General features: G+C 40.1%; 1 protein-coding gene across 11 annotated transcripts in view; it reads left to right on the top strand.

The window, feature by feature from the left end:
• COMMD1 (copper metabolism domain containing 1) overlaps positions 1–26,359 on the top strand; it is an 80,018-nt gene that overhangs the window by 13,909 nt on the left and 39,750 nt on the right. For all 11 annotated transcript variants that reach the window (XR_012622358.1, XR_012622359.1, XR_012622357.1 and 8 more), the window contains exon 2: positions 8,508–8,789. Coding sequence is in view for 8 of the 11 variants with exons in the window: in XM_074817326.1 (XP_074673427.1) it covers positions 8,508–8,789 (282 nt within the window). In the remaining 3 variants the exon portion in view is untranslated. The remainder of the gene's footprint in view (positions 1–8,507; positions 8,790–26,359) is intronic.

Raw genomic sequence — 26,359 nt, 5'->3', positions numbered from 1 at the left:
TGCTCCAACTTCTATTTTTAACTCTAAGTGAAACGAGATTAAACATGAAGCAGTAGTCTGCGGCAGCAAGTAATTTTCCCAGAATGATTGTAGAAACCTGATAAACACAGTTCTCATTTATTTTATTGTAAGAGAACAGAGGAGCAGGAAAAAAGGCTGACCACGTGGTCTCTTAAGGGAACGACAGGTCATGTCACCAATTCCGGGACTGTCACTGTGTCTGTCTCTCTTTTCCTGCTTTTACTCCCTCCCTTGAATTTTTTTGTATTTACCATCTGGTATTTATTCTGTCCTATCTGGATTTCTCTCTGCCTTTTATTTTCCTCTCTGTGTTTAGCAATGCTGCATTAAATGGCTTCCATCTGCTGAGAGTTATTATTTCTGAATCCATCTCCTTCAGGAAGACTGAAGAAGAAACCATTTTAGACTGAATAATGTAACCTGCAAAGATTTATACATTCTCCAAGAAAACAACTTGCTGCTTCTGCAGTGTAGTTCAGGGAGCACATGTGTATGCACATTCATTTGGAAAAAGGTTGAACCTGTCAGACTTGTCTGTAACATGGCTGCATGTTTAAGAACTACTGGAAATGTGACATTTCTTTGCCACCACCCCAAGTAGCAAAATACTTTCTAAAGCATCGTGAAGAATTTGACTCAAATGGGGAGAAAACTGATAGCAAAACTTGGGATTTTTTCTTCTGTAATTCACTTGAGTACAGGCCAGGATGGACAATTTATATTTGTATTTTTAATTTTAATATATTTATATTTTTAATCCTCCTATTTGGCCCTTGTAGTTGCAAGTATATCTGCTATTAATAGAACATTTCCTTATTTTTTCGGTTCCCTGTTTTATCCGCCTCTAGCCTGTCCAACGCCTATCTGTGCTGCCTGAAAAGTGCTTTCCATTGCCTTTTTTCGTGTACATCTCTTCCTCTTTCTATTTTAAATAATTTAAGTGGTTTGAAAACTATTATTTGTGAAGGGGGTGGTGGTGCTTTTTTATGTTTATTGCTTAAAATCCAAGCTTTTAGTATCTATTCGCAATCTGAGTATGTAGGCATTGTTTGGAGATCTAGCTATGACTAATGTTATTAGTGGGTGGGCTTGTTCTGTTTTTTTTTTTTTTTTTTTTAGTTTATTCTTGTTCTGTAAGTGGTACAAAGCCTAGACAGAGTCTTTAAGTAGGTCCAGACAGAGTAATCTTGATGATTCTCAGTTTTCCTTCAGCTAAGGATGTTTTTTAGGATGGGGCTGGGGTGGGGGAGCCACTTTTTGAGCTCAGCACAGCAGGTTTGCAGGAAGTATGATCTGACCACAGGAGCATGGCTCAGGTTGCGGTTCATCTGGTGGCTGCCTATTTTAATCAACCTTTCATCCTCCTTTGTCATCAAATGAGTCTTCATACCGCAGAAAAATGACACCTCCTGTAAATAAATTTAGGAAGTGGTGTTTTATGGAATTATGAGTTCAAACTGGTCATTTCTAGCAGACACACAGACTAATGGCAGAGGCAGGCTGGGAGAAAAAAATGTTGTGGTCACTTCAGATGCTTTTAAAAACTAATGCTGAGATCTCTTCTGCATTCAATTGTAAGCTAGGCCAAAAATAGCTGAATATCTACTCCCCTGTTATTGAACTTCATGTTCAAACATAAAAGTAATTTTAGCAGAGAACATTGGGTTTGGTGAGCTTGTATGCAAAAGAAGAAAGATAGGGGTTTGAGGGTTTTCTGCTTGGTGGGAACCTGGGAATCTTGAGGGAGAAAATAAAGGAGTCAGTCAAGAAGCATGGAAGCAACCTGGAGAAGAGTTTTATCTTCCATGTGTATAGTTGACAAGTCTGGGTGGAATCAAGCTTAATAAGATTAGAAATGCAGGAAGGATGTAATTTTGCCTGAAACTTCATCATGCACACAGATTTTTCCCATCTGCAGTATCAGTTAAGTATTTTATTTTTTTTTTGTTGCTGTGAGTCTTTCTGTCCAAGAAGAAAGCTTGATGAAAGTCAGAGTAACTCAAAAATATTTCAGGTCTACTGAATGTCCGTTGACCTGGTTGGTGTCTCCTTGGCAATGAATCAAAAGGCTCTACAGGTTGGAATAAGGTCCAAAAGACCTATTACAGACTAGAAAAAAAATTAAACTACATGTTTTAAACTATATATATATATTATTATCCTCTTAATGATTCACAGACTGTTTCACTTCTCTTTTAACGGTGTATTACAGCTCAGTAAGAAGCAAACTAAAATAATACTGGCACGTAGTATGAAACTTGAATAAAAGAAATTTTTGTGATCTCCCATGGATTAGGTGAAGACTTAAAGATCAGTTAAAATCTTTCCACTTTGATGTAGAAATACTAAATGTATTATTAAGGTCACCTGTGATTTCTGACTTAGAAATTTGCAGGGAGTGCAGAAGGCTTCAGCTTTGGGTTTTTTTCTGAAAGATGGATCACCGTTTTCAAGTGCAGACAAGCAGGCTGTTGCATCTAATTTTATCTTAATTCTGATTCTCAGGAGAGCTCTTGGACTCTAATAAACAGTGTTTGTGAGGCACAACCTACCAACTAGTTGAAAACTTCCACTGTCTCCAGAAACGTGGGAAAGTCAACTGGACTAATATCCAGGGAACATCTCTGGGAACAGCTCATTTATTACAGAACTGGCTATCTCAGCAGCCCTTGGGAGAGAGTCTGGTTAGTACACGCTTACAAAGGAGGACCCAGAAACCACAGGGTTGCAGAGATGTTTTCAAATTCCTCCTGTCAGAAGCAACTCTTTGCAGAAGAACATGCTTAGCTAACTTTGACAAATAAGATTAGTGTCACTAGGACCCATGTGTGCCATTATGCCCAAAGATGATGAGAGCTGCTTCTGTTCCTGCCCTGCTCTCCCAGGGTTGCCTTTCTTTTTAGATAAGGAGGAAGAAACCACACACCCCAAAGCTACATGCAGCAGGCACCTCCTATTTGCCCCAAATCCAGGAAAGGTTTTCTTCTAAGGATGATAAGTGAAAGACATGTGTAGTATCCTGATGTTAACAAGAATTGGCTTTGTGCGATCAAAGTGTTTTGTCTGAGTGGGGCCCCGTGGCATGTTCCTCCTGTCTGCAGCTGGTCCCCCCTTCTCCATACATGTGCTCCAAGGGTCTGAGAAACAGTTTTCAAGGTTGTGTTTCTGAGAGCGTCCAGATTACAAGGGCTGTGATACAGGAATAGCCTCTCAGACCCGCCTTCCAAAAACCTGAAGAAGCAAGTTCGTTGGTGTGGTACATGGCACTGAATTGTTTGTTTCTCTGAGCTTGTGATTTCTTTGTGCTACAGGCTGGCAGCAGCCTGCAATTTTGAGGGTCAGCTGGAGAAAATGCCTACATGTGCTGGCATGGCCAGCTCTTGGAGCCGCTCCGTAATGGTTGACAAGTAATGTTTTATTTCTGGAAATGAAGTGTGTTCTTTTTTCCCCGGTGGGATTTACCAATTGTTGTTTCTCACTAGTATTGCATGCTTGTCAGGCTTTATTTCTCAGAAGAGATAATGAATTTAAGTCTGTTTTCCTGTTCTGTGTACAAATGCACATGTCTAATGGATCTAATTAAGCCACTACAAAACTCTCCAGGTTATCAAATATTGTTCCATTAAGGAAATAGTATTTGAAGTCATATTTTTATTGTGTGAATTGTATTTGAAGACATAGTGGGTATGTGTTGAAGGTGAACACAAGGAGAAGTCAGCATGACCAAAACTATTTCTTGTTTTTTAAAAGCATCTGCCCAGCCTCTGGAAAGAAAGGTGTGGCCAGTTGCTGAGGGTAGGATTTGTGTGCTTGTAGTATATGGCATGCTGTCCATAAGCTGTACTTCCTGGGGGGGGGGAAGTATATTTTAACAAATCTAAAAATATGTAATGTGAGGAAGATTTTAATATCTAATGGTGTTCTCTTACAGACTCTAGTTTTGAAAATAGGCTTTTTTTACTTAGTCACTTGAGTGAATAGTCCTAGTAATGTAAATTAAATTACTTGCTGGCATAGAACAGCTATGAGTGTGTACATTCTTAGAAAACTTTCCTGTTTTGTTAGTTGAGGATTTTTATGTAAATCATCTGTGATTACCAATGAAAACTGGAATTAGGTCCTTCATAACTCTTTTTCCTCAGTGTCATCATACTTCTAACACAGCGCTTCTTGATGTGCTGTAGAACTGCGTAGAGATGAGACAGTAACTAAAAAGAGGGACATGATAATATATTGCAAAACTATGGTTATTGAGGACTGCTGAAGAGATGAGGTGGGAAACAACTAAGGCAGGACACACACTTAGCTCAGAATATAAAGTCTATACGATATAATGCCGTGTGTCACTGACAGTACAGTGACTCAAGGTACAGCAGTAGATCCTGCACTTTAAGGTCCGTCTGGACTGAGTATCTGTCTTGAACCAGTGCTGACAGTGATTCAGCTGTAGGAGCTGATGGATAAAACAGATTTCAACACCTTTAAGTCCTGAGAAGTTTCCAGTTATGATGCTGAAATGTGTGTGTGGTGTTTATTCCAGTAGTGAATCCACCTTTATCAGTGCTGTGGGAGCTGGACAACAGCTGGTCATCGTTCTGGGGGTGGTAAACACTCACCCAAAGGTCCTAGGGTTTAAAAGCATGAGAGGGGGACCTATAATCAGATATATTTTATCTGTCTTCAGTTATAAGCACAGAAGAACGACTCATGTTTTAACTTTAAATTAATCCTTACAAATACCAGTGAGGTGTATTCACAGTAATTTGATATTCTATGTATGGAAAGAACTGTAATGCTGTGTAGAGTATGACTGGAAATACAGTTTTTTGCCAAGTTAAATTAAAACATTCCATTGTTTGGTTTGGGTTTTTTTTTTTTTTTTTACTTAAAAACATTTAAAACTTTAAAGAAGTCCAAAATTTAACTGTGGTCATCCATATGAGCAATGGAGTAGAACTACACTTGTTTAAAGAGTTAGTTGTATTTAGTGTTCATACAATAAAGGAGATGGAAGATGAGCAAAGACCTTAATTGTTCTCTCATTCTTTGTTATTCATATCAGGCTTCCTGTCTGCAGTGAAATGTTGCCAAGTTAAGATGAAAAAAGAATATTAAAATTAGTTGCTGTTCTTATGTGACTTGAAAACCTTTTTAGCTGGTGGGTTTTGTTGCGGAATTTCAAAGCAAATATGTCTTCATAAATATCTTCATGCAGCTATACTGGAAGTATAGCTCATTGATTGGTTGTACCCACTTTCAATTAAAATTTATATTTTTTTTTTTTTAAAGGAGCTTTTAAGTAGTAGCTGTATTTCTAAGCTGGGAGAGATTCTAGTCTAAATGATGGACTACATGGGTATATTATTTAAAGCATGCATTATATTCCAACAACATACAGTATGGTTGTTATCTCCCAGTTTCTTAGCTGTGTACATGTACAGTATAAACTGATCCATATTGTGTGTACTTGTGCACATGTATTTGTGTGAGAGAGGGAGAGAGAGAAATGTTTGCTAATTATGATACATGGTCTCCTTCCTCTGTTTTATGTGATAATATTTGGCAGCAAACTATATCAGGGTGCTTATAGTACATGAACGTACAGAGTTTTTAAATGTAGCTTGCACAGATCTTAACCAATCATCAATCTGTTGGTGATCTTTGCCAAACAGGCAAGTTTAACTGTCCTGTATAAGCCCTAGTAATACTGTTTTGTCTTTCTTATCCTTAAAACTGCAAGCTTGGTCATAAGCTTCCCCTTTCGGATACACTTCGAAGTCAGATTTATATTGTGTGTCAAGCACAATAAGGAACTTTATGTGTCTGGTTTTTATCAGCTTAGCAAAGCACTGCCAGAAATCTTGCTGCATCTTGCGAACACAGTTGTTGTGAAGGGGGTGAGGTTAAAAAAATCCAGAGAATTACAAATGTGAAATATTTGAAGGTTATAAAATCAAGCCTAGAAAAGGGTTACCTGGTTATTTGATCCAGTGAATCTGCATTAGGTTCACATTTAATGCAGATTAGATGTTTCTCCATGACACCTTTGCTTCATTCAGTGCAGAGGACGCAGTTCATGTTCTTGGTTCCTGCGCAGCAATAAAACAGAAGGCAATTTTCTGCACAGCTGAACTGAGAAGAAAGTCTGCATCTCAAACTTGATTTTGGTCTTGGCAGGGCTTATGTAAGGTGCTGGGGTCTGGGGTTGTTGATTCACCCCTATTCCTCCTGCCATTTGCATAAACCAACACAAAAGACACTAAGCAGTAGTTGGTGTCACACAACATGCAAACAGATCCCCACACAGATGTAGTGTTATGAAAAATACTAAACCAGAAAGTATTGCACACTGCTGTTAATAGACAGCCCTGTTCACGTAAGATGTGGATGTAGGAAAGGACTTTAAATAGCTTTTCTTTTGAAAAGGAAAGGTGCTTTTTTCATTTACAGCATAATTAGATATTACAAGATAATTAGCTCTTAAGTTAAATGTTTTCACGATAGAAGCAAACAATATATACAGATATGGTGAGTGCCCTACAGAAAAGACAGAGCGGTGTACTAGGCATCTCAAATTTTATAATAAATTGGCAGATGCTCCTATTAAGCTGGAACCCTGATACAGCTGAGCAGTTACTTCTAGTGTGCATTGCCATTTCTTTTCTCGATCACATAACAGATGGCAGCTAATCCATTGTGAGAGCAAGGAAGGGCAGCGCATCCCTCTTTGAAAAACTACTACAAAAGCTTCAGGAGAAAGCTGTTAGACACTGGATGATAAAAGGCAGCTAACAGTTATAGATCACAAGTTGTTCGTTGGGCTTTTGGGGCAGGTTGTTTCTGGTTTGCTTTTCTCTTGAAAAACAACTCAAGGTAAGGAGGATGTGGTGGTGTATCTGCTGAATGTTGAGCCCATCACGGTGTTGGCTTTACTCACTTCAAAGCAGCAAACCTGCTGCTGTTCTCTGTCGCTTGTGCGATGGGTGAGCTCTTTGTTTTGGGCTAGTTCTTGTGTTTTGTTTTTCTTACCTGCTGTTTTATTTCAGGCCACTCCTGAGGTCGTGTGCTTTGACATCTATCTGGTCTAGAGGAAGATGGTAGAGCCTGCCAGTAGCTCACCCCGCTGACAATTTTAGTTCATCGCTCATGAATTGGGTAGAAGCAGTAGGTTTTGCATAATTGGCAAGCTCACAGAGTGCTAACCCCTTGGTTTTTAGATAAGTGATACCCACTTTTGCAGATAAGCAGTGTGAAGCACACAGTGTGCATCCGGCCAAAAGCCACATGGTGTCACCCTCTTGGCTAACAAGAGTGAGATCGTTATTTCCCTGAACATACGGAGTATGGCAGTAGGAATGCCATGTCAAGGAAAATTTAAATTGAGGCAAATCCCAAGGATTGCAGCATTGGTTACGCTTCACCTTGCTGTGCTCCATATTGGCGTGTGCTTGGAGTTGGCGTGTTCATTTAGGATAAGCTGCATGCATTTTGGGTGAGAATGAAGCAAAAGTGTCTGCTTGAAACTACAGTGGGGAAACTTAGCCACAGTTTCCTCTCGCTGCCTCCTGTCCTCCCCCTCCCTTCATGCCCATATTTAGCAACCATTGCCAGTTAGGCAATGCAAATTTAAGGCTGTAGGATTATCAGCTTTGGAAAAACAGGTGGAAAAACTGGATATCTATGAAAAAAATGGGTTTGGGAAGTATAATTTCTGTTGCTGTGCAGGGAGAAGGAGTGAATGACCTCTTACGCTCCCTTGCAAAGCACAAACCCAGTATTTAGCCTGACAGAGTCCACTGATGCTTCAGAAGAAGCTGCAGTTGCATTTTTAAGGATTGCTTCCCACACACGGACTCTCCCTTGGAAGACTTGCGCTTTTGCTGCTGCAGCAAGCACACTGCTGTGGACAGTGCTGCTGGCCCGGCTTTACTGGTGCAGCATTTACCAGTTTTGCTTCCTTGTCTACGGTGTGGAGGTGGCCAGTGAAGCTGTGGATGTTGCAATGAGCTGGGATGTCTCCTCACTTGTTTCGGTCTTGGCCAGGGGTGTGTGTTTGCCCCAGTTTTCCTGTTTAATAGGTCATCAGAGCAGCAGTATCGTGCCAGACCCCTGACCCAGTGTTCCCAGCAGTGACCAGTTGGGTATGCTTGGGGCATACTGGGGGCAAGGGTCAGGCAGACACTGAGAAGCCTTCTTGTTGTCCTGTACCAGTACTGCATTCCCAAAGGTGCTCCCAGTTTCCTCATCACTGTTACCAGTCCATTACCCTCCAGCTGTCTGGGGGCAGGAATTCTGGGATAAGTGGTAGGCACTTGAAATTGAGTTTTAATGAAAGTTGTCAGGTTATTTCCATAACCCAGATTTGTTTGCACTATCCCTTTAAAATCTGATATTGATAAAACCCTAAAGATGTGACCTTTTGGAGACTGTTAAAGAGCATTTTTTGAGCAAGCTTTTCCCTTTCACTCCTCTCCTTTTCCCTGCAGTCAATTGCTTCAGCGGACATGGATTTGAATCAGCTGGAGGCTTTTCTCACTGCCCAAACCAAAAAACAAGGTGGCATCACATCAGATCAGGCTGCAGTCATTGCAAAGTTTTGGAAGAACCACCGAATAAAGATCCATGAGAGCCTGATCAATCAAAGCCGTTGGGATAATGTCTTGAAAAACATGAACTGGCGAGTGGATCTGAAGTCACAGTCAAGACACATCGATCAGATAAACACTCCTGTTGCAATAGTTGAAATGGAACTGGGAAAAAATGGGCAGGTAAGCTGTTTTTGGTTTTTTTTCCCCCAAAATGTGTAAACCTGATTTAGCTACATATGTGCTGAAAGGTTTTACCTATTGCTGAATTCACTGCATCCAAATCAAGCTGGTGTATTTGTCACCACTGGGCCTTTAATGTACTTGAACTTGTGGTCCATCTTTGGATACTTAGATACAGTCTGGGTAGTGAATGCAATTTTTGCTTTTTTTTTTTGAATGTTCACATATGTATTGACAGTTCTCTTTACATGAAGCTTAGAAAATCTGAGGCTGTAGAAATGAAACATAAAATCAGATGTACTAGCAATTATATTAAAATTATGTTTGTATTCCATGTACTGTGAAGTTGATTAGTCGTTTGTGGTTTTTTTTTCCTAATCAAATACTAAAATTACGTAGTATCTGCAAAGTGGAAGCTGCAAAAGAATAAAGTTCACAAATAATAGTGATCAAGCATCCCTTACATTTTAGGACAAATGAGGGGAGAGACTCCTCTTTATTTTACATAACACCTATTTTCACGTTAGAAGTACACCTTTATTCCAGTCACATTATGCAACCTGGTCTTATCTGCCTGAAAGAGATATAGCTCAATCGGTACTGAACACTGCATTTCTTTTTAATCTTTATAATTCATATGAATTATGGCACAGCTTCCCATGTTCAATTTTGCTGTCTTTTTCTGCCAGGAAATGTGTTTCAGTTTGGTATCTTTTTCCTCTACAATGTGTTAGTGAATCTTAAACCTCGTTTCTTAGCAGTAGCTACTGCAGATCATACTGTGAGCTAATTTTGGGGGTTTGATGTCAATAGTTAACATTTAGTACGTTTCTTTGGGCTTTGAAATATTTTAGTAGTTTATAGCAAAGAGTACTCGGATTAGGTATAGATTAAAAAAAATTACATGTGCAAAGACACACAGACATACACACACATATATATATATATACACACACACACACACCCACTGACACACCCACACACCTGAAGTATTCCTATGCAGACTTGAACGATTTAACTGAAGAGCATGGCTATACCAAGGCCAGAATGAAAGTACAAGTAAATTGGGATCCTACTGAGTCAGTATATATTGTTGAAATTATTCTGTTAGTCCACTTTTCCCTCTTGGTCTTTGAAAGCTTAGCCGAAGTGCTGACCCTCTGCTTTCCACCTGTGTATCTCTGCAGTGACCAATACAGTAATGGGGTGTTTGTTTAGGTGTATTCCTAGCCTCAAAAAAAGTGGAATTTTCTCCTCAGGATCTTGAGATTAGAAGTAATTATATTCCATTAGTAACAAATGGAAAAAGTTTTTAAAACAAAAAAGTTACAGTGAGTACATTAGAATGAGTACATTAGTGAGCAAATGGGAAAAATACCCATGTTCATTAAAAAAAAATCCTTAACTCAGAATCACTGTTGTATTTCATAAGGGAATTATGTAATTAGTGACTTCTGTTTTGAGATTTTATTTTTTTTCCCCCCTGGTAATAGATTATTACGGTAACATCAATCAGTAGGCACATTTATATTTCTTCCACCCTGTGTAGTGAAAGGGGATGTGAACATGAAGAATACACATTTCTGAGATGCTGTAATTTCTCTTACCAAAAAGCCCCACAACAAAGCCAGGATGAATTATTTTAGCAATGCAACTTCATATTTCAAAGGGAAGTGGTTGTGTGAATGTATTTTTTGAACTGCCATCAGGCATAACTTCTGTCTCCTTTGCTGAGGACAGTGCAGTAGTGAGCTGTCAGCAGGTCTAGCTGCCGGTGTGAATAAGGGTATTGGACTGGTACTTACAGAAATAATCATGGAGTAATTAGGATTGTCACCACTTCAGTCAAAATTAGCATTTATTTTAAGGTGCTGTGGTTCTTTAGCTTTGGTTTAAATAGCCTTTCTGCTCCAAAGCTTTTGGCTGAGGCAGTACGCAGCATGCTCACATGATGGGCTGAGGCAGGGGAGTTGGGGGGGAACCCCGGGACCAAAACAGCAGCAAGTGGGTTGCCAGAAGAGTCATCTACCCCTCAGCCTCTTCCCACATGTGTTTGGGGACCTCCTGGAAAAATGGTCACAGAGACTTTCCTATTGGAGGTTGAACGAGTTGTTCTTGCACACTGGATCCAGTCCACGGACTTAAAACCATCATGTTTTATAGCCTTTATATGTATTTTTACTTTATCGTTAGCACATTTATATCTGTTGTAAATATCAGATTTTGTAGCACATCAAATACATGTATGCTGGTACCTTTCTGATACTTAACAGAGAGAACATCTTTTAGAAAAGACTGTCTGTCAGTCATAGATGTGATTTGGCAAATAGTTGAGATCTCCTGGATTTGCAGAAGAAAGCTGGCTGATGATTCAGGAGTAAATTATTCAAAATAGACTGTTTTCATTTGGACACTTGATAACGGGGGAGTATACAAATGCATTGATGTGTAATGAACTGACATTAATATTTCATATGTTTCAACAGAAGCAAAGAAGTGCTCTGTAGAAAATGTACCTTTCCAGAATTTAAAGTCGCTCTGATTCTTCTTGGTGTCTCTGGACTGGATTTAGATCTCTGTCCAACAGAAGGCCAGGCAGTTTGGTAGAGTGTCTGCTCCTTTTTCAATAAGTAACCTTGCTTTCTGCTTGTCATCTCTGAATTTTAATTGGTCAATTCTTTCATGACTATATGTGTAAGACCTAATAAGGCTAGAAATGGGGAATTTGGAGTGACTGGTTCATAAACGCTAGTAGACTGACTTTAATGAAATTTTACAAAATTCATGTAATGTTTTCTGATGGAAGAGACATGTTTCTGGGTTTGAGAATCCATTACAACTTGCATGTGTTAATTCTTACTATCCTTGGCACTACTGATAATAGAAAAAAAAGAAGAACCCTTTCTCTAAGTGCTCTTACAAACACTTCTAACGAGAAACATTTAGAAATGCTGGTGCTCCAAACTTTGGAAAGTTTAGTTCAAGATCTGTAACTTGCAGTTTGAACTTTTCTTCTTCAGTAAAAGTTTTACAGCGACGTTTAACGTTTCCTTTATGCTAGTGATGTAGTCTTTATACATCCTGGTTAAAAGCAGATGAACATGCTAGTCATGAAGTACTCTGCTTTGAAAGCCCATTTTCTTTAACAATATGACTAAAAATAAAATCCTAAAGCAGTTGCACTTTGCCTTCATCTGTTCATGATACTCAGTGCTCATCACTGCCAGTTCATTTTTTCCTTTTGAACAGCCCATCTTTTCATTTACACAATGGTTTTCTCCTGTATCTCTCAAGCCTACCTTGCTGGCTTTCTCTTAAAATATCTAAAGCTCCCTGCCCCCTTCTTTATGTCCTTTTTAATCTTGTTCTCCCTCTCTGAGCATCGCTGTAAAGCTCTTTTGGCATGAAATTTCAACTGGACACGAATCTGCCAGGAGGGATGGTGGAGTGAGCTGGAGAGTTGCCCTTCTCGTGCCCTTCCTGCCCCGCTGCATCAACGCTGCTCCATATGGTGAATGGTCGCTGCTGTACAATGTTAGGTTACCTTCAGATTTCAGTCACAGATTTATATCTGACCTTGTCATTAGTAGAAAATAAATGTATTGGGTTTGAACTGTGGCTTGGCATTAAAATATATTTAAACTTGTTTTATGGACTTTGTCATATTATTTTCCTTATGACATGTGCCCCTCCCTTTCTTCCCACTAGTATTCTGGGCTGATTTGCCAATAAGTTTTACTTTCCTGCAGTGTTATGTATTTTGCAGTTTAATATCTGAGACTGATCAAATGTTATAGATTAGCCTGAGTATTTGCTCTTGGCTTTTATGCTTGAACTTATTTACAGAGTGGGTATTTTCACATGCATTTTTTTTCAGTGTTTAAGATACTGCTAATCCATGTTATAGAACTTTTTTATTGGAGTTTTGTGGGATGTTAAGCATGTTTTATGAGCAAAGCGTATTTTCTGCCCTAATTTAACATGAAGTCTGGGATTCCACTGCAAGATTCTTCCCAGAAAGACCTGAGGAAATTGCATCAGGATTATGGATTAGAGGGTTTTTTCCCAAAACATTGTATTTCTGTTCTGTTTCCTTTTTTAAAACATCTACCTGACAGAGGTGTTAATAGTATAGGTAAATACTACTATATAGCAAATACTAAAACCACAGTGTAAGTTAAGAACCTAGGATAATTTCTTTCAAATTTAAGGCAAAGAGCAGCTTCTTATTCCATATCATTTTTCGGAAATCATCAAGGGGTATGTGTCTTCATATAAATAAACATCTTTCTTTAAAGAACAGACAAGCTTTAGTAATAGACTTCTGATAAATTGAAAATCTAATATTTGCTAGTTCTGACTATATTTTGGTTGTCACTTTAAAATCTCACCAGCGAGATAAATACTGATGAAAGGACTTACTAGATGAAGTGATCCTTTTCTAGTGCAAGAACCTACCTGATACTGAGAAAGTACGAACTGTCAGCTCACAGTTTACCATAGGTATATCACATCTGCTCTCTGCTAATGGCTGGGTCTGGACCCTGGTAATTCAGAGAAAATAATAATGATTCAGGTAATAATTCTGTTAATTCAGGTGCAGAAAGAATCCATAATGAACACAGGCAATTGTCATGTAGGAGGTAAAATGCTACCAGGATTTTGGAGGTCTGGAGTTTGTATCACTATGAAGATTTAAGTCTTTTAATGTTCTGGTAAGGAGTGAAGTAGGTCTCAAAGTAAACTTTTGGGAGATCAAAATTGTTTCTGACTTGTTAATTATGTATATTCTACACAAGTTTAGGTTGAAATTTGTATCAACCGTGCTGTAAACAAATGATGAGCTGGATTCACACACGTTGACAAATATTGAAATTGAACATGCTTTCACAGTGTAATAAAAAATCTTTGGATTTAGCTTCTGTAAATCTCATTACCTTGCTAGGATTACAGACTGCATGCCGCTGAGGATCTGTTGGCGTTCTGCACATTTTTGTAAGCACGAGTCTCTTGGTTTCCCCAGGCTGCAGTTATCTCCAGCAATAGCTTTCACCTCTGAAGACAGGTCAGATCAAGAAAACATCATGGGTAAACTCCTACTATAGGGAGGAAGCTGATGGCTGGACTTGTTTTTGCTTCCGTGTGACGTCAGGTCAGGTTGCTTCTGAGCTATTCCTGAAAATAACTTCAGATAATGGACTTCCAGTTCTTTTATGTAGGATCTATTCTGAAAAGACAGACTGCCTTTTGTAGGATATCGGTATGGGCAAAAGAGATGTTTAGGGAGATGAAAAGTAGTTCTAGATACCTGAGCCAAACTAAGGGCAGCCTGGCCTGTGAAGGGGCAGAAAAAACAACCACCAAACCATTTTTTTCTCTCCAGGCTTAATCCATTTTAATCTTTGTAGTTACTAACATTATCAGAAATATTGTTCTGGTCAAAAATGGGAAAGCGTGGGTGTTTAGAAGCCGAATCGATCAACTTAACCTCAATGGGCTTAATAATTTTATATGATTAAAAATAGAAACCCTGGTAAGTAGAAGTTAGTGGAAAAAAAATCACCTTTGTAGCGAAGCTGAATGTAATCACTTGAGCTTTTGTTCACCTTGGAAATTTATGAGCTGGAGGGAACAGTTACATAAGGCAGTACAGTGCAAAAGCAAATAAAAACCAGAGAGGGCAATGGGTCACTCGGCACAGAGAAAACTGGAACACAGTTGGCTGCCTTAACTCAGTTATTTCCTTAATCTTCTGCATGACGCTCCCTGTAGTCCTTTGCTTCGACAGTTCAATTTTTGTCGCCTTCTTCTGAAAGCAAAGGGAACTTTGGGGAACAAGAAGAAAATTTTATTATTTGTGCCTATTGAGATTTTTAAGTGTAACGTATTATGGACATAAGAGCATTAACTTGAGATATTAAATAACTGTCTGACTTGAATTGTCGCTTTTCCACTGTATATATTTGATAATATTTTTTCATGAGTTTTTTAATTTTTTCATCTGCTCATCCTATACAAAGCAAGGATATTCTACAATTAGTGGTACTAACAGTTTCCATCCTTACTTGTGCCGGGTATATACACATACAGGTGTGCAGGAACACGCACACACTCCTTGTCAACTGTTTTTATTCTGGAACTGGTTTGGCTGAAGTAGTTAAATAGAATAATTTAAGTGAGACAAATATTTTTGATTGTAGCTGAGTTCAGTGTGTTATGGGGAGAATTCTGGATTACTTGATGGTGATCTGTATGAAGATAGATGTTATTGTAAGGATGTGTATCTACTCCCTTTCATCTGCTTAAATTCAGATTCAGTCCTGCACCCTTGAAATATTTTACCTTCTCAGAAAATATATTGAGGTCTTAGATATTATGACAGAGAACTTCCCATCTGTTATGTATCTCATGCGATCAACAAATATTTTGCAATCTAACATCAATCTCACATTCTCATGCAGCAATAAAATGTTGTGTAGCTTTGATGAATCACCCTCCAGAGCCATCTCTTGCAGCCTTGGGATACAGACTATGATGAGGCTGGGACAGGGCAACTGGGTTCAACAGACCTGTCTGTTAAAAAACTGTCTCCGGAAAATGCATTTCATTGCTCTGCTACACCTTTTTCTGGAATTGGCGCTATGCATTTATGAGTTAGTCAGAAGAATGTTCTTCCTTCTTCCTCTTCTCATCCCTATGTTATTCCTGTCTGCTTGTGGCTTTTCTGGAAGTCTTCACCCTGGTTTTCTACCAGCTCTCTTGCCCCCAGAAGTGGTTGGTACACTTCTGGAACCTACTCTTAGCTAACAGCCCTTGATCCTCACCTTGGCTCCCCTACTGAAAACATTTCTATAAATTTTCAACCTTTTCTTTGCTACTCCTGCACCACTGGGGTGGGATACTCTCAGAGTTTGCAGGGGTGCATGCTTTGAGATCTTCAAGACTGAAGCTGGATAAAGTCCCTGTGGTCAGACGTACGGTCGGTGACTCTGCCGCAGCAGACCCAAGCATTTATCCTATAGACTCGCAGGTGAAATGGATGGTTTTGTGCTCCTTATTTAATCCAGTCGCTGCGTGCCTTTCAGTTCATTATTCACCAAACCTCACATTGAAGATTGAGCTAAGAGTGTGTTTCTGTTGCTTTTCTAGTTTGCACTTTAGTTCGGTCTGAATGCGCGAACTTCTGGGTCAGGAAATTGGGGGTTTGGTTTCAGCAGAGGGACAGTTGTTTGGGAACTGTGACACTGAATGTTGGCGGGGTCTGGTCTGAAAAAAGCTGATGGCATTTAAAGACAACATGTTGCAGAGTCTGGAGACAAAGATGGCTGATGAGCTTCAAAACCTCCTCAGCTCTGGCTCTGTTCTCTAATAAGAAGGTTCCTGTAGGGTAGAGGAGCAGCTCTGCATTTCCCACATCTGCCAACCTGCTAGAGGTTCAACCTTGCTGCAGCAAAATCAGGCTTTAATTGAGGCGAAACGTTGCAAAGATGAGTTTTAATGTATGAAGTGGAAGTTTCTTTGGAGATTTGCAGAAGACAAAAAAACTGAAGTGGAAAAGGTGGATTAAAAAATACCACCGTTTCTCATTTTACTAATTCTGGGGCAGGAGGCAGAGGGGACTATGCTTGACCAATATGGTCGATTCCTGGTTTATTAAAAAGCAACTTTGCAATGCAAAGATTGGGTCTAATTAACTGTTGAGGACCCAGAGACAGCATTTGCTGGTGTAAGACCTCCTGGGGTAAATACATAGGAGTTAGTGATTTCTTCTGGCATTGCCCACCTTTGTAAAACCAGCAGCGTGTAGTTTGGGTATGAAGGTGAATGTGTTCTGTTTTCTGAATTAATTTCTCTTGGGATAAATATATTTTGTGAAATATATTTACCCTGGGAGGCTTTCAAGTAAGGGGAACGTGGTTGAAGGACCAAGAATTGGAATCTCTGCTAGCTTCTTTTTAACAAAACTCAAAAGTTTTGCATGATTCTCAGAAATACATTTTAAAATGGGGGGAATTTCTTTGCTGGAGAGCCTGTATACAGCAAATCAAAGTGACTGGCCTCTTTGCATCTTAGCGCTGGTATTGCTGGCCATCTGTGTTCTTCAAAGGACTTGTATATCAACATTAGTAAGTAATTTGTTCTTAGAAAACTCAGGGGAAAAAAGGAGTTGTTATGAACATAAGTGCTCACTGCATTGGCTGACAAAGCTTCTTGTTTTTACAGGCCTAGCCTGGCCAAGTACACTTAAAATTGTTGTTTTGCCAGTTGGCCAGCCTTCCCCCTCTTGCCAATATGTCATGTTGCTGCTGAAAAGCGCTTTGGAGCTCCCTCCATGTTTGTCATGGTCTCTCTTGACATCCCTGAATATTAATGTTCAGGGGTGTAAATAAGAAGTGGTTCTTAATTTATTTTAATTAGGAAGAGCTGCTGCAGGAGAAGGTATCAGAAGATACAAAATCGGAAAGCTGGCACATAACTGGGGACAAATGCTTGTAACTTACACCCTTTGCTGCTTAATCCTTTGGATCCTCTTTAGTCTGTCTTTTATATATATATATATATATATACACACTCTTGATGAAGCTGGACTCCAGCTTTGGCTGTGTAAGAATTGATCGAACAAAAAAAACCCACCCAACAGTACACACTAGCAAAGCAAAAGTCACTGCAGAGTGTACAATTAAACTTGCTGTGTTTCTCTGCATGTCTTAGTTTTTGAGAGAAGAGTGAACCTGTGTCATTTCTTTTGAGCAGCTTGTGTGTTATCTGCCAGCAGCTTTATTTTTTCACCTTTCTTCACAAATTGAATTCCCATGTGGTGAACAGTTCTATTAATATATTAGGCAGCAGAAGGCATGGGCAACAGGAGAATGCAATTCGTAGGCAGTTCTCAGTATAATCTTTATCAAGGACATATTTCTCTTCTAATTTTTAGCAAGCTGTGGCTTTCCATCCTTCTAGTGCTTCTACTCATATGTCTCGTCCTAGTTAAAAATGGAAAAAAAGATAAACATAACTTTTTTCCTTCCTTTTCTTCTTATCATTCCCTTTACAAAAATCTCTAACAGAGGGATTTTGCTGGTAGTTGCTGGAATTTGTTGGTGTACAAAACTGTTCTTGGCAGTCAGTAACTGAGCGTTAATGCTGAGGTATTATGAGTTCCCTGTACAGAAATGTAGTTAATCAACACGTGAACTGTTTGGAATACTAGTGCTTTGTCTGCATAAAAGCAAACTCTCATTCCTGCTGCAGATGTTCTTACTGCTATGAGTTTATACTCCTAGCAATGGTACCTAGGGACTTCTAGATGCCAGCAAAAAAAATCTGCGGAGATGCTCATGCCCCTTCCCAGGACAGAATTAAGGCTCTTTTTGCAGATACCACCTGCCACGTTGTACAGGTCAGGTTTTCAGCAGATGACTGGTGGGAGTTAGCACCGAAGAAGCTCAAACATTTCATCTTCATTTGCAGATTCGCTTACCTCCATATTAAATGGATTTGTCTTACAGGTGCACCTTAGTATGCTGGGCTTTGCTTCATCTTGTTAAAAACATAGACTGAAAGGAAGGCAGTAAATAGAACTGCCATGGAAAATCACATGTGGGTCTTAGACGGTAGTTTCAGGTTACAGGTCTTTTTCTTGCAGTAATGTGGACTTAAAGACCTTTGCTACTTATTCTCAGCATTGTGCTACCCTGGTAGTTAGTTATTTGCAGAGTTGAAAGTGGCTGAGTGAGTCCAAATTCAGGTTTTTTTGTTCCCTCCCCACCCTTAATTTTTTCCCCAAATTGTTTTTAGTCTGGATCAGTTTGTTGAAGGGATGAGGTGAGGGCGAAATTGAGCAAAAGAAATTGAGAGCTCTGCCTTGCCATGAAAAAAAATGCTCATTTAAGCATACGTGTTCACAGGATCACTCATTTTAAATCCTAGCTAGTGGTCTCTTGAACATGAAAAGTAAAGCAGCTTTCCTTGAGTGGTAAGGATAACCTCTCCAAAGTTCCAGCTTTTCTTCAAAGAATGGAGGAGGAATGGAAAATGAGACACATGGCTGTTGGATGAGTTTGGTATTGTAGACTTAATCTGGAGAAGTGTGGAAAAGGTATCTGATTTGGGAATGATCTAAAATGGTATCTGGAGGTGGAAACCTGATAAGATTGCTAGAACAGAGGAATCTTAGTATATTAACAGCGTTGATATTCTTTGTTTCTAGAAAATTTCTCAGCTGCGCACATTCATGACAGTTGCTAATGAGAGACATGATTGAAATATTTGCATTATTACTTGTCCAATTATTTTCTCCACCATTAGGTGGGAAATATGGCAAGCTGAACCACAGAGTTGGCTGAGTTGCCTGGAGTGATGCTAGAAGTCTGGAAACTGTGAGGAGAACTGAACAGCAAGCAAGTCCTGACTTAGTCACAGCTTTAACAAATAAACGGGTTTGTTGGTTGTGTTTTCATTCAATGGTTACAAGAATTTGATTGCTGTCGACAATCAAAATAGCTTTCCCTGTTTCCTTGTGTGCCTCTGTTCCATTTTTTTTTCTCTCTGCTTGTTTTGAAAATACTTACTGAGGCAATGTGGTGAAGCATAAGTTTCCCTGCTTTTCTCTGAAAGGAGATGGTTGGGAGGAGATCACTGGCAGTGCTTTTGGTTAAGACATCATTGTCCTACTTACTGCTTTAAAAGTTGGGGAAATGACTACTTTGAACATAATTCCAAGAGCAAGTCCTCTTCATTTAGAAAGAGATTCTCATTTTAGCTTATAAAAGATACAAAACAACCCTTTGATTAAGGAACCTCTCTAAGCTGTAATTTTGCATAGACCTTAACACAAGTGGTTTTTTTCCTGTCCTTTCAAATTGTCAGTTGCAAAATTCCACAAAGATAATCAGACATGCAAATCTTCCATATATTTTTAGTTCAACTTGCTGATGTATATTCATTAATATGTTAATAAGACAAGGAAAGCATAATTTAAATTTCATATGCTCAATTTGGTTAATAAATGCTTGAAATATAGTCCCACTTTTAAAAGTAACCACACAGACGCCGCCACCTTTCCAGTTTGTTTTTTTCCCCTTAAGTCACAAGGAGGGTATAAAGCCTCTTGTTTTAAGGACGAAAGTAAGTTTCTAGTGCTCTTTGCCATAACCCTGCACAACCAAAGGACCTCTGTGCTGAATTTTAGTCCTCTTAGTATGCATCATCACATTCCTAATGATTTAATTGTAATAAATTGTACCAGTGGAGACCTAGTGAAGATTATGTCATTGTAATTTGAGTTCCCAAACTATATTAGGTGGAGTTAGATAGGCTAGAAAGAAAGGTAGAAAGAACAGAGTTTCCTTGTGTTCAAATATGGCTAAGCTCCACCAATGCAAATCAGGGACGTGCATGACCTATATTTAGTTCGCAGTGGCCTAACCAAATGAGATACAAATTACTACTGGAATTAGAATAAATTCTCTGACAGCTTCTGAACCTTAGTTGAACATGCAAAGCTGCTATAATACCTATTTCTTTAAACCTCTGAAGTGATATTTAAATGCTTACAGGCAATAAACTTTTCAGTCAATTGATTCAATTTCTGTTGAATCACTCTCAAAAGTGGAGCTGTGCTTTAAGAACTATTGAAAAAATTTCATTCCATTTAACCTGTAAATATGCCACAGGACTTGAGAAAATGAGTTTGTTAATGGCTTTTTTTTTTTTAAGACTTCAGCCTGGAAGGCAGCATCTTAAAAAGAACTCGGCATTGAGGAGAGTCTCTAACGTATCCAGTTATACTAGCCCGACTTATTTGGTCTGAAGTAATGAGGCATGACAGATCATGAGTGCAGTGCATCATGTTCAGAACCAATAACCCCTTTCAGAAAATTACATTTCTGCTCTAAGCAGTCATTTTGTTATCTGCAGCTAATTTTAAACTGCCTGCTTTTATGGAAATAGAGCGCTTGCGTTTCCCAGTAAATATCACCACGATGCTCAGAGACGGCTAAAAAGTGCGACTGTCTGGGAAAAAGCTCAAGTCTGATCAAATTTAATTAGACTGGAACCTGTTCCTGCCTACAAATATCTTGATTATATGATGAGAACAAACTCGACATTTGACAGAATTGGCTTTTGTGATACCTGCTGATGTGAGGACATAAAAATGCGCTGTTGATTCACGTGCTCGCTCTCTATGAAGGTACAGGCATTGGCAACAGCATCTTCCCATATTGTTTCTCTTCTTCCTGACCCTTTCCACTAGAACAGAAAAGATATTGATTGAAGCCAGTCAACTTCTGTGTATAGTGAAACATGCTTTTATTTTTTTTTTTTTCATTGCCATTGCTTCCCTGGGGTGTTTAGGTTGCCACTGTTGGAGTTTGAGCAGTGAGCCCTGTCTGCATCTAGCCGGTCACCCGGAGATCACCACAGAGCACGTGGAGAAACCCAGGCTGTTGGAGGGAGGGGTGAATCTGGTCCACTTTGGGTGTCTGCCTTGGAACTGTGCCCTTAAAGGATCTGTTTCCATGGACTCTGAAGGAAAGCAAGTGTTACTTGCTCAACTCTAGGAGCCTAAAGTTTGGTGTGATAGATCCTGCCCTTTGTCTGAACTGCATACTGATTAATGACTTAACAACTGCTCTTTTCGGATGAACGGTGTGGAAAAAACCTTGTCACTTAGTTCAGCTCAGGGCAGATATGGCAAACTGTCTCAGCCTTCATCTTCTAGGAAGCAGAAACAGAAGAGAAAGGTGGCTCCTCCACTTATGCTGGGGGAAGAATAGTTGAGTGAATGTCATTAAACTCTGCCAGCCAAAGAAGTGCAGGCTGCTGGGTGATGGAGACCTGCATTTGCGTTAAATCAAACCTCTCAGGGTAAAAGTAATGCAAGATATAAACAAAAGGATAAATAAACCCTCTTTAAATGTGTGTTTCTTTTAAAAAAGTCATATTAAACAAGCATTAAGTGTGCAGAGCAGAAGTATTACAGGTTTGAACATGCCAAATGCTATGCATGACTGTTAACGGCGCTGATAAGCAGTGATCCAGGGGCACTGAAATGTCATCACGATCTGGATGTGTGTGTGACCGAGCCACTTTGGGTCATAACACTTCCTCTGCAAACACAGCATCAAGCTTAGTGGATGCTAGGGCAGAATAAACAGAAGAAAGACAATACCCCCAGCTGAGAGCAAGGATTTGAAAGACGGTGGACAAATGGATCGGTTTCAAGGGATGAAGCTTTGCTCTTGGTGCGGGGGGGGGGGCGGGGGGAGGAAAAAAAAGAGAGAGGCTTGTTTTTCCAGTCACAGAGCTGGAATCAAAAAGTCTTCAGACTCTGAAGGAGACTGTTCCCCAGACCTGCTGGAGGAGAGCTTAGCTTGAGAGACTTGTGGGGTTGGATGGTGCTGCCACATCCTGATGGCCTTGGTGTTGTCTGGGGAATATCTTGCCATGATTCTCCCGCAGAAGCTACCTGATAAGAAAACTGTATTTAGCGAATATTTGTATTTTATTCTAAATCATCGACTTCTGCTCTACACAGGCAGTACTTTATTTCAAAGAGCTTTGTACATTGTTTTTCTCAGTCATTGCTTTTGGAAGAGAGTTTTTGGAAGAGAGTTTTTGGAAGGCATTGTCAGAGGTGTGATGCTGTGCTCCAAGCCTGTGACCCAACCTCGTTCCTCTGCCCCTTCTTGTGCATTTCTTGCACCCCCTGTTTGCATGACAACATGTAGAACTCTCCACAAACTTCTGGCTCCCAGGAGAGATTTCAACTCATACCTTTCTCTTGCAGCAGCAAGCAGAGCGCTGGGCCAGAGGGCTGAGTATTGCAAACACTTTTATGTGAAAATGGGGTGGGAGAAATTTGCTGTTGGCCAGGACCTTGCACATGGCTTCAAATGCTTGCTGTGCTCTGGCTCATGATCTCCCATCCTAAGAAGTGACAGCAGTGTCCCAACAGCCCTCCCTCTGCTTGGAGGACAAGGCTTTCTCCTTTGGGCAGGGAGCTGTCACCAGGGCTCTCCCTTTGTCATCTCACCGCCTTCCTCGTTTGGCACCATTCCCTGCTTGAGTGTGACTCCTCTGCACCCTCCGTTCTTTTATGCCCTTTGCTTGGCTCTGGTTGTGTGTTTGTTTTCTCTCCCACACTGTCTGTTTCATTCACTGCCCAGAATAATAAGGGGCTTGTTGAAAGGGTGCTGCTGAGTAATTTGTCTTCTTCATTCATTCTCTCGTTATTTATTTAACATTTGTTTTCAGTGTGCATTGAATACAAAATTATTAATGTCTTTGTGGTTTATTTTAATAGTGTTATTTTGGAGGCTCCTATGCAAACCCTCTTACTGCCGTAAAAATCTCATAAATAAATAGTTATAATCAGTTATGAAGGTATTATAATTCCTGTTTTAAGGATATAATCTGAGGGCAGAGAACATAATTGCAAGGATTTCCACTAATTCTAGTGCCCAGTTTGAAAAACCTTCAACCCGAGTTCCCGGAGTGCTGAGCCTTGGTGGTACATCCAGTGTACGTTTCTGATTGCGGACCGACGGCTGTGACAGCCATCAGTCATTCTGCAAACCAGACCCCAGGTACCTCAGACCGAGCCCAGAGAAAACAGGGAACACACAGTGAGTGACCACCTGGAAAAATGTTGTTGGTGTGACTTCCTGCCATTTCACGGGCTTTCCTGTAAAGGCACAGCCCAGTTCTCCAGTGTATCGTTCAGCTGATGTAACTGTAAGATCCTTCTTTCTCTTCCTGCAGTTGCCCATCTGCTTCACCTTCCAGCTTCTGCAACATGAGTGAGTGTGGGCAGTCCGCAGACCACAGCCTGCTTCCCTACAACAGCCCCCATTCACTGCCTGGGCACCGCCTGCCACAGCGTACGGCTGGAAAATAGATACTGTTGGATCTTGATATGGCAGCCCCTGTTATGGCACATATGCAAAAGGATGGAAGGTTATTTAAGGTTGCCTGGCAACTGATATTCTGACATCTGCATTTTGATAATTTTGCATTTTAGTGCTCGTGTTCTTTAATATAGTTTTCAAGAATGGGGCTGGAGTTTCTTAAGATTATGCATGCAGAAAATCCTGGCTCGGACCTCCTGTATGCACATAAGAACATCTACCTGTGGGCAATTAAGTTTACTTAATGGCTGCATGCAAATAAAGGCAGAACACTCATGATATTCATAAGCCACTGGAGAAAATATTAGTGGGATTCTTCCAGCCAGAGAAAATCTGAGAAGGAGGTATACTGAAGCAGAATATTAATACCTCCCTATCCAAAATCTGGGAAATGGCTTTTAGTGCTTCTCTTTTCTTCCCCTGTTGTTAGAACCTGAGTCAAATGCTGCCTTTTATCTGAAGTGGTTTGCCCAGAGACTTGTGCTCCTTGCAAGTGTATGTTATTATCCAGCCTCATCCTTTTCTTAACATCTTCCTTTTCCAAATTTTTAAGTGTGAAGCAATAGCATTTTATACATAGTGAGATGTAATGATACAATTATATTGTATGCACTTTAGTCAATAAGGTGCCTCTCAGATTTAACTAAGGGAGTAGGCAATCATGCAGAAAAATTAATTTATACAGGTGTAGTAGGGTAGGGGTAATGCAGCTGTGCTTTTGGAAACCAGAGCTTGCTCAGCTGTGACTGAAGTACATCCTGGGCAGGTGCTGCCTATTTTTTTCTTAGCTAAAGTGAGTATGTTGCAAGGCTGGAAAGCTAGGCAGGAAGCACAATATAGAACAATTAGCGCTGGGCTGTGTTTGTCCAAGGAAGTGTCTGTCATCTTTGACAGGGGAGAAAGGTTGTTTTCTTTGGAACATCTGTAGAAGGTCGTTCGATGTGTGGCAAGCTGACATGCAGGATTTGCTTTTGAGATAATCTGCTGCTTTTCTAAACACTTGAAGATTGCCTGGGCATCAGTTATGATGGGTTTGCTGGTAAACAGGGGACTATTTCCAGAGTTAGCTGCTAAACGGGGGCTGCTCGAGAAAGGTTCAGTTGGGAGGAGGAGGCTCTAGCAGAGATGCCCAAGCCACAGTCCCAGAGAGGGCCCAGACTCCAGCAGGTCCTGAGATGCAGGTCATTTCTCAGCAGTGGCAGCATAGTCCTTGCTCTGTGTGTCTTCCTGTTTCTCCCTTGCCTTTCTCTGCTGGTTCTGCTTTCATTTCTTCTGCTTCTCCTCTTTTACATTCTGCCCCTGCACCCTGAGGGTGCTGCTCTGCCTCTTTCCTCACTCTTTTCATCCCCTTGACTTCCTCCTTGCTCTCAGACTTGGTTCTTTGTTTTGTTTCAGCAGAGCTACGTGGGTTTTTTTTATCGGAGTTGTGCAGCGCAGCAGACGGCTGTGAACCATCCCAGATCATAGCTGCCCATGACCACATAAAAGTACGGAGGCTCTCCTGCAGCAGGTTCAGGTTTGAAAGGTGTCTCCACATGCTGTCTCTCTACATTGTTGTATTGAGACCAGTGCTGTGGTAGGGAAACAGCATATTCTTCTTGCTCTGTGGCAAAGTTTATTTTTCTAGGAAGCTGGGAATAGATTAAGTTGTGGTTTTGGGGTTGTGTGTGGTTTGGATTTTTTTTTAAAGCAGGGTATGAAATCTTCACTTGAAACTATGCGTGAAACTCCATGTCTGTAGTTCTTCTGTGGATTTAGTGAACCGCAATATCAAAGCAGAACTTTAAAAATAAGGATGGAACATATAGGAATTACTTGGCACCTGCATGTTCTAATGTGTTCTAAATAATGAGCTTTATGTAGTAAATTTATGTAGCTGAGCTGTATAATTCTGTTCATGATGATGAGAATCAGCTTTGCTAGTTGAGATACATATGAATACAACCTAGGTGTATTACCCTGAAGACCTATTTAGCAATAGTGCTGTAATTGGGCAGAGGGCAGCTTAAAAGTAAGCATATTTGCATTTTAAGTGAGCAGCAGTTCCTGTGAAGGTATGCAAAGCTCTCTCAATTAACACTGTACGTCAGCCTGTACAAATGATACTGCATACTCATGCTCTGACACATGGCTCTAGGGTGCATGAAGACACCGGTTCTTCTTTCTGATGATTTTTCCCCTTGGTCTAGTGGATCATGTGGCAATCTCAGCTTCAAACAGGGTGTCATCAAGGGGTTTAATAGATTTACTGAGAGAATCGATTGTGCATGTGTCAGATGAAGTCTTCAGATGTGTCATTAAATATCAGCAAACCAAAGGGCCATCATCTCTTCCCCCCTCCTCACCTTACTTCATCTGTCATCCATTTGTAGCCTGCACAAAAATCTTCCTCTTTAAACCTTTACTTTTGAGTTGGACTTAGTTGAAAATAAATTCTGAGAACCGAAAATGGACATATATGAACAAATGGGTCCATTTATTTAGAGAAGACTAGTTCTGTATGTTGCATACAGAAATAGATATTTATTTCTTTTCTTTTCCTTTCCCCAGTGGTACATACTTCACACTACAAGCATTGTTAATGCAAAGCCCAGCATCCTGTTGACACTCGATATTTTTGACGGAGGCAAGGGTTGGGTCACCAAAGTGAATGGAACA

The sequence above is a fragment of the Strix aluco genome, chromosome 3, assembly GCF_031877795.1.
Source record: "Strix aluco isolate bStrAlu1 chromosome 3, bStrAlu1.hap1, whole genome shotgun sequence".
NCBI lineage: Eukaryota > Metazoa > Chordata > Aves > Strigiformes > Strigidae > Strix > Strix aluco.
The sequence above is the reverse complement of the archived record's forward strand: the minus strand, read 5'-3'. Positions and strand labels throughout refer to the sequence as shown.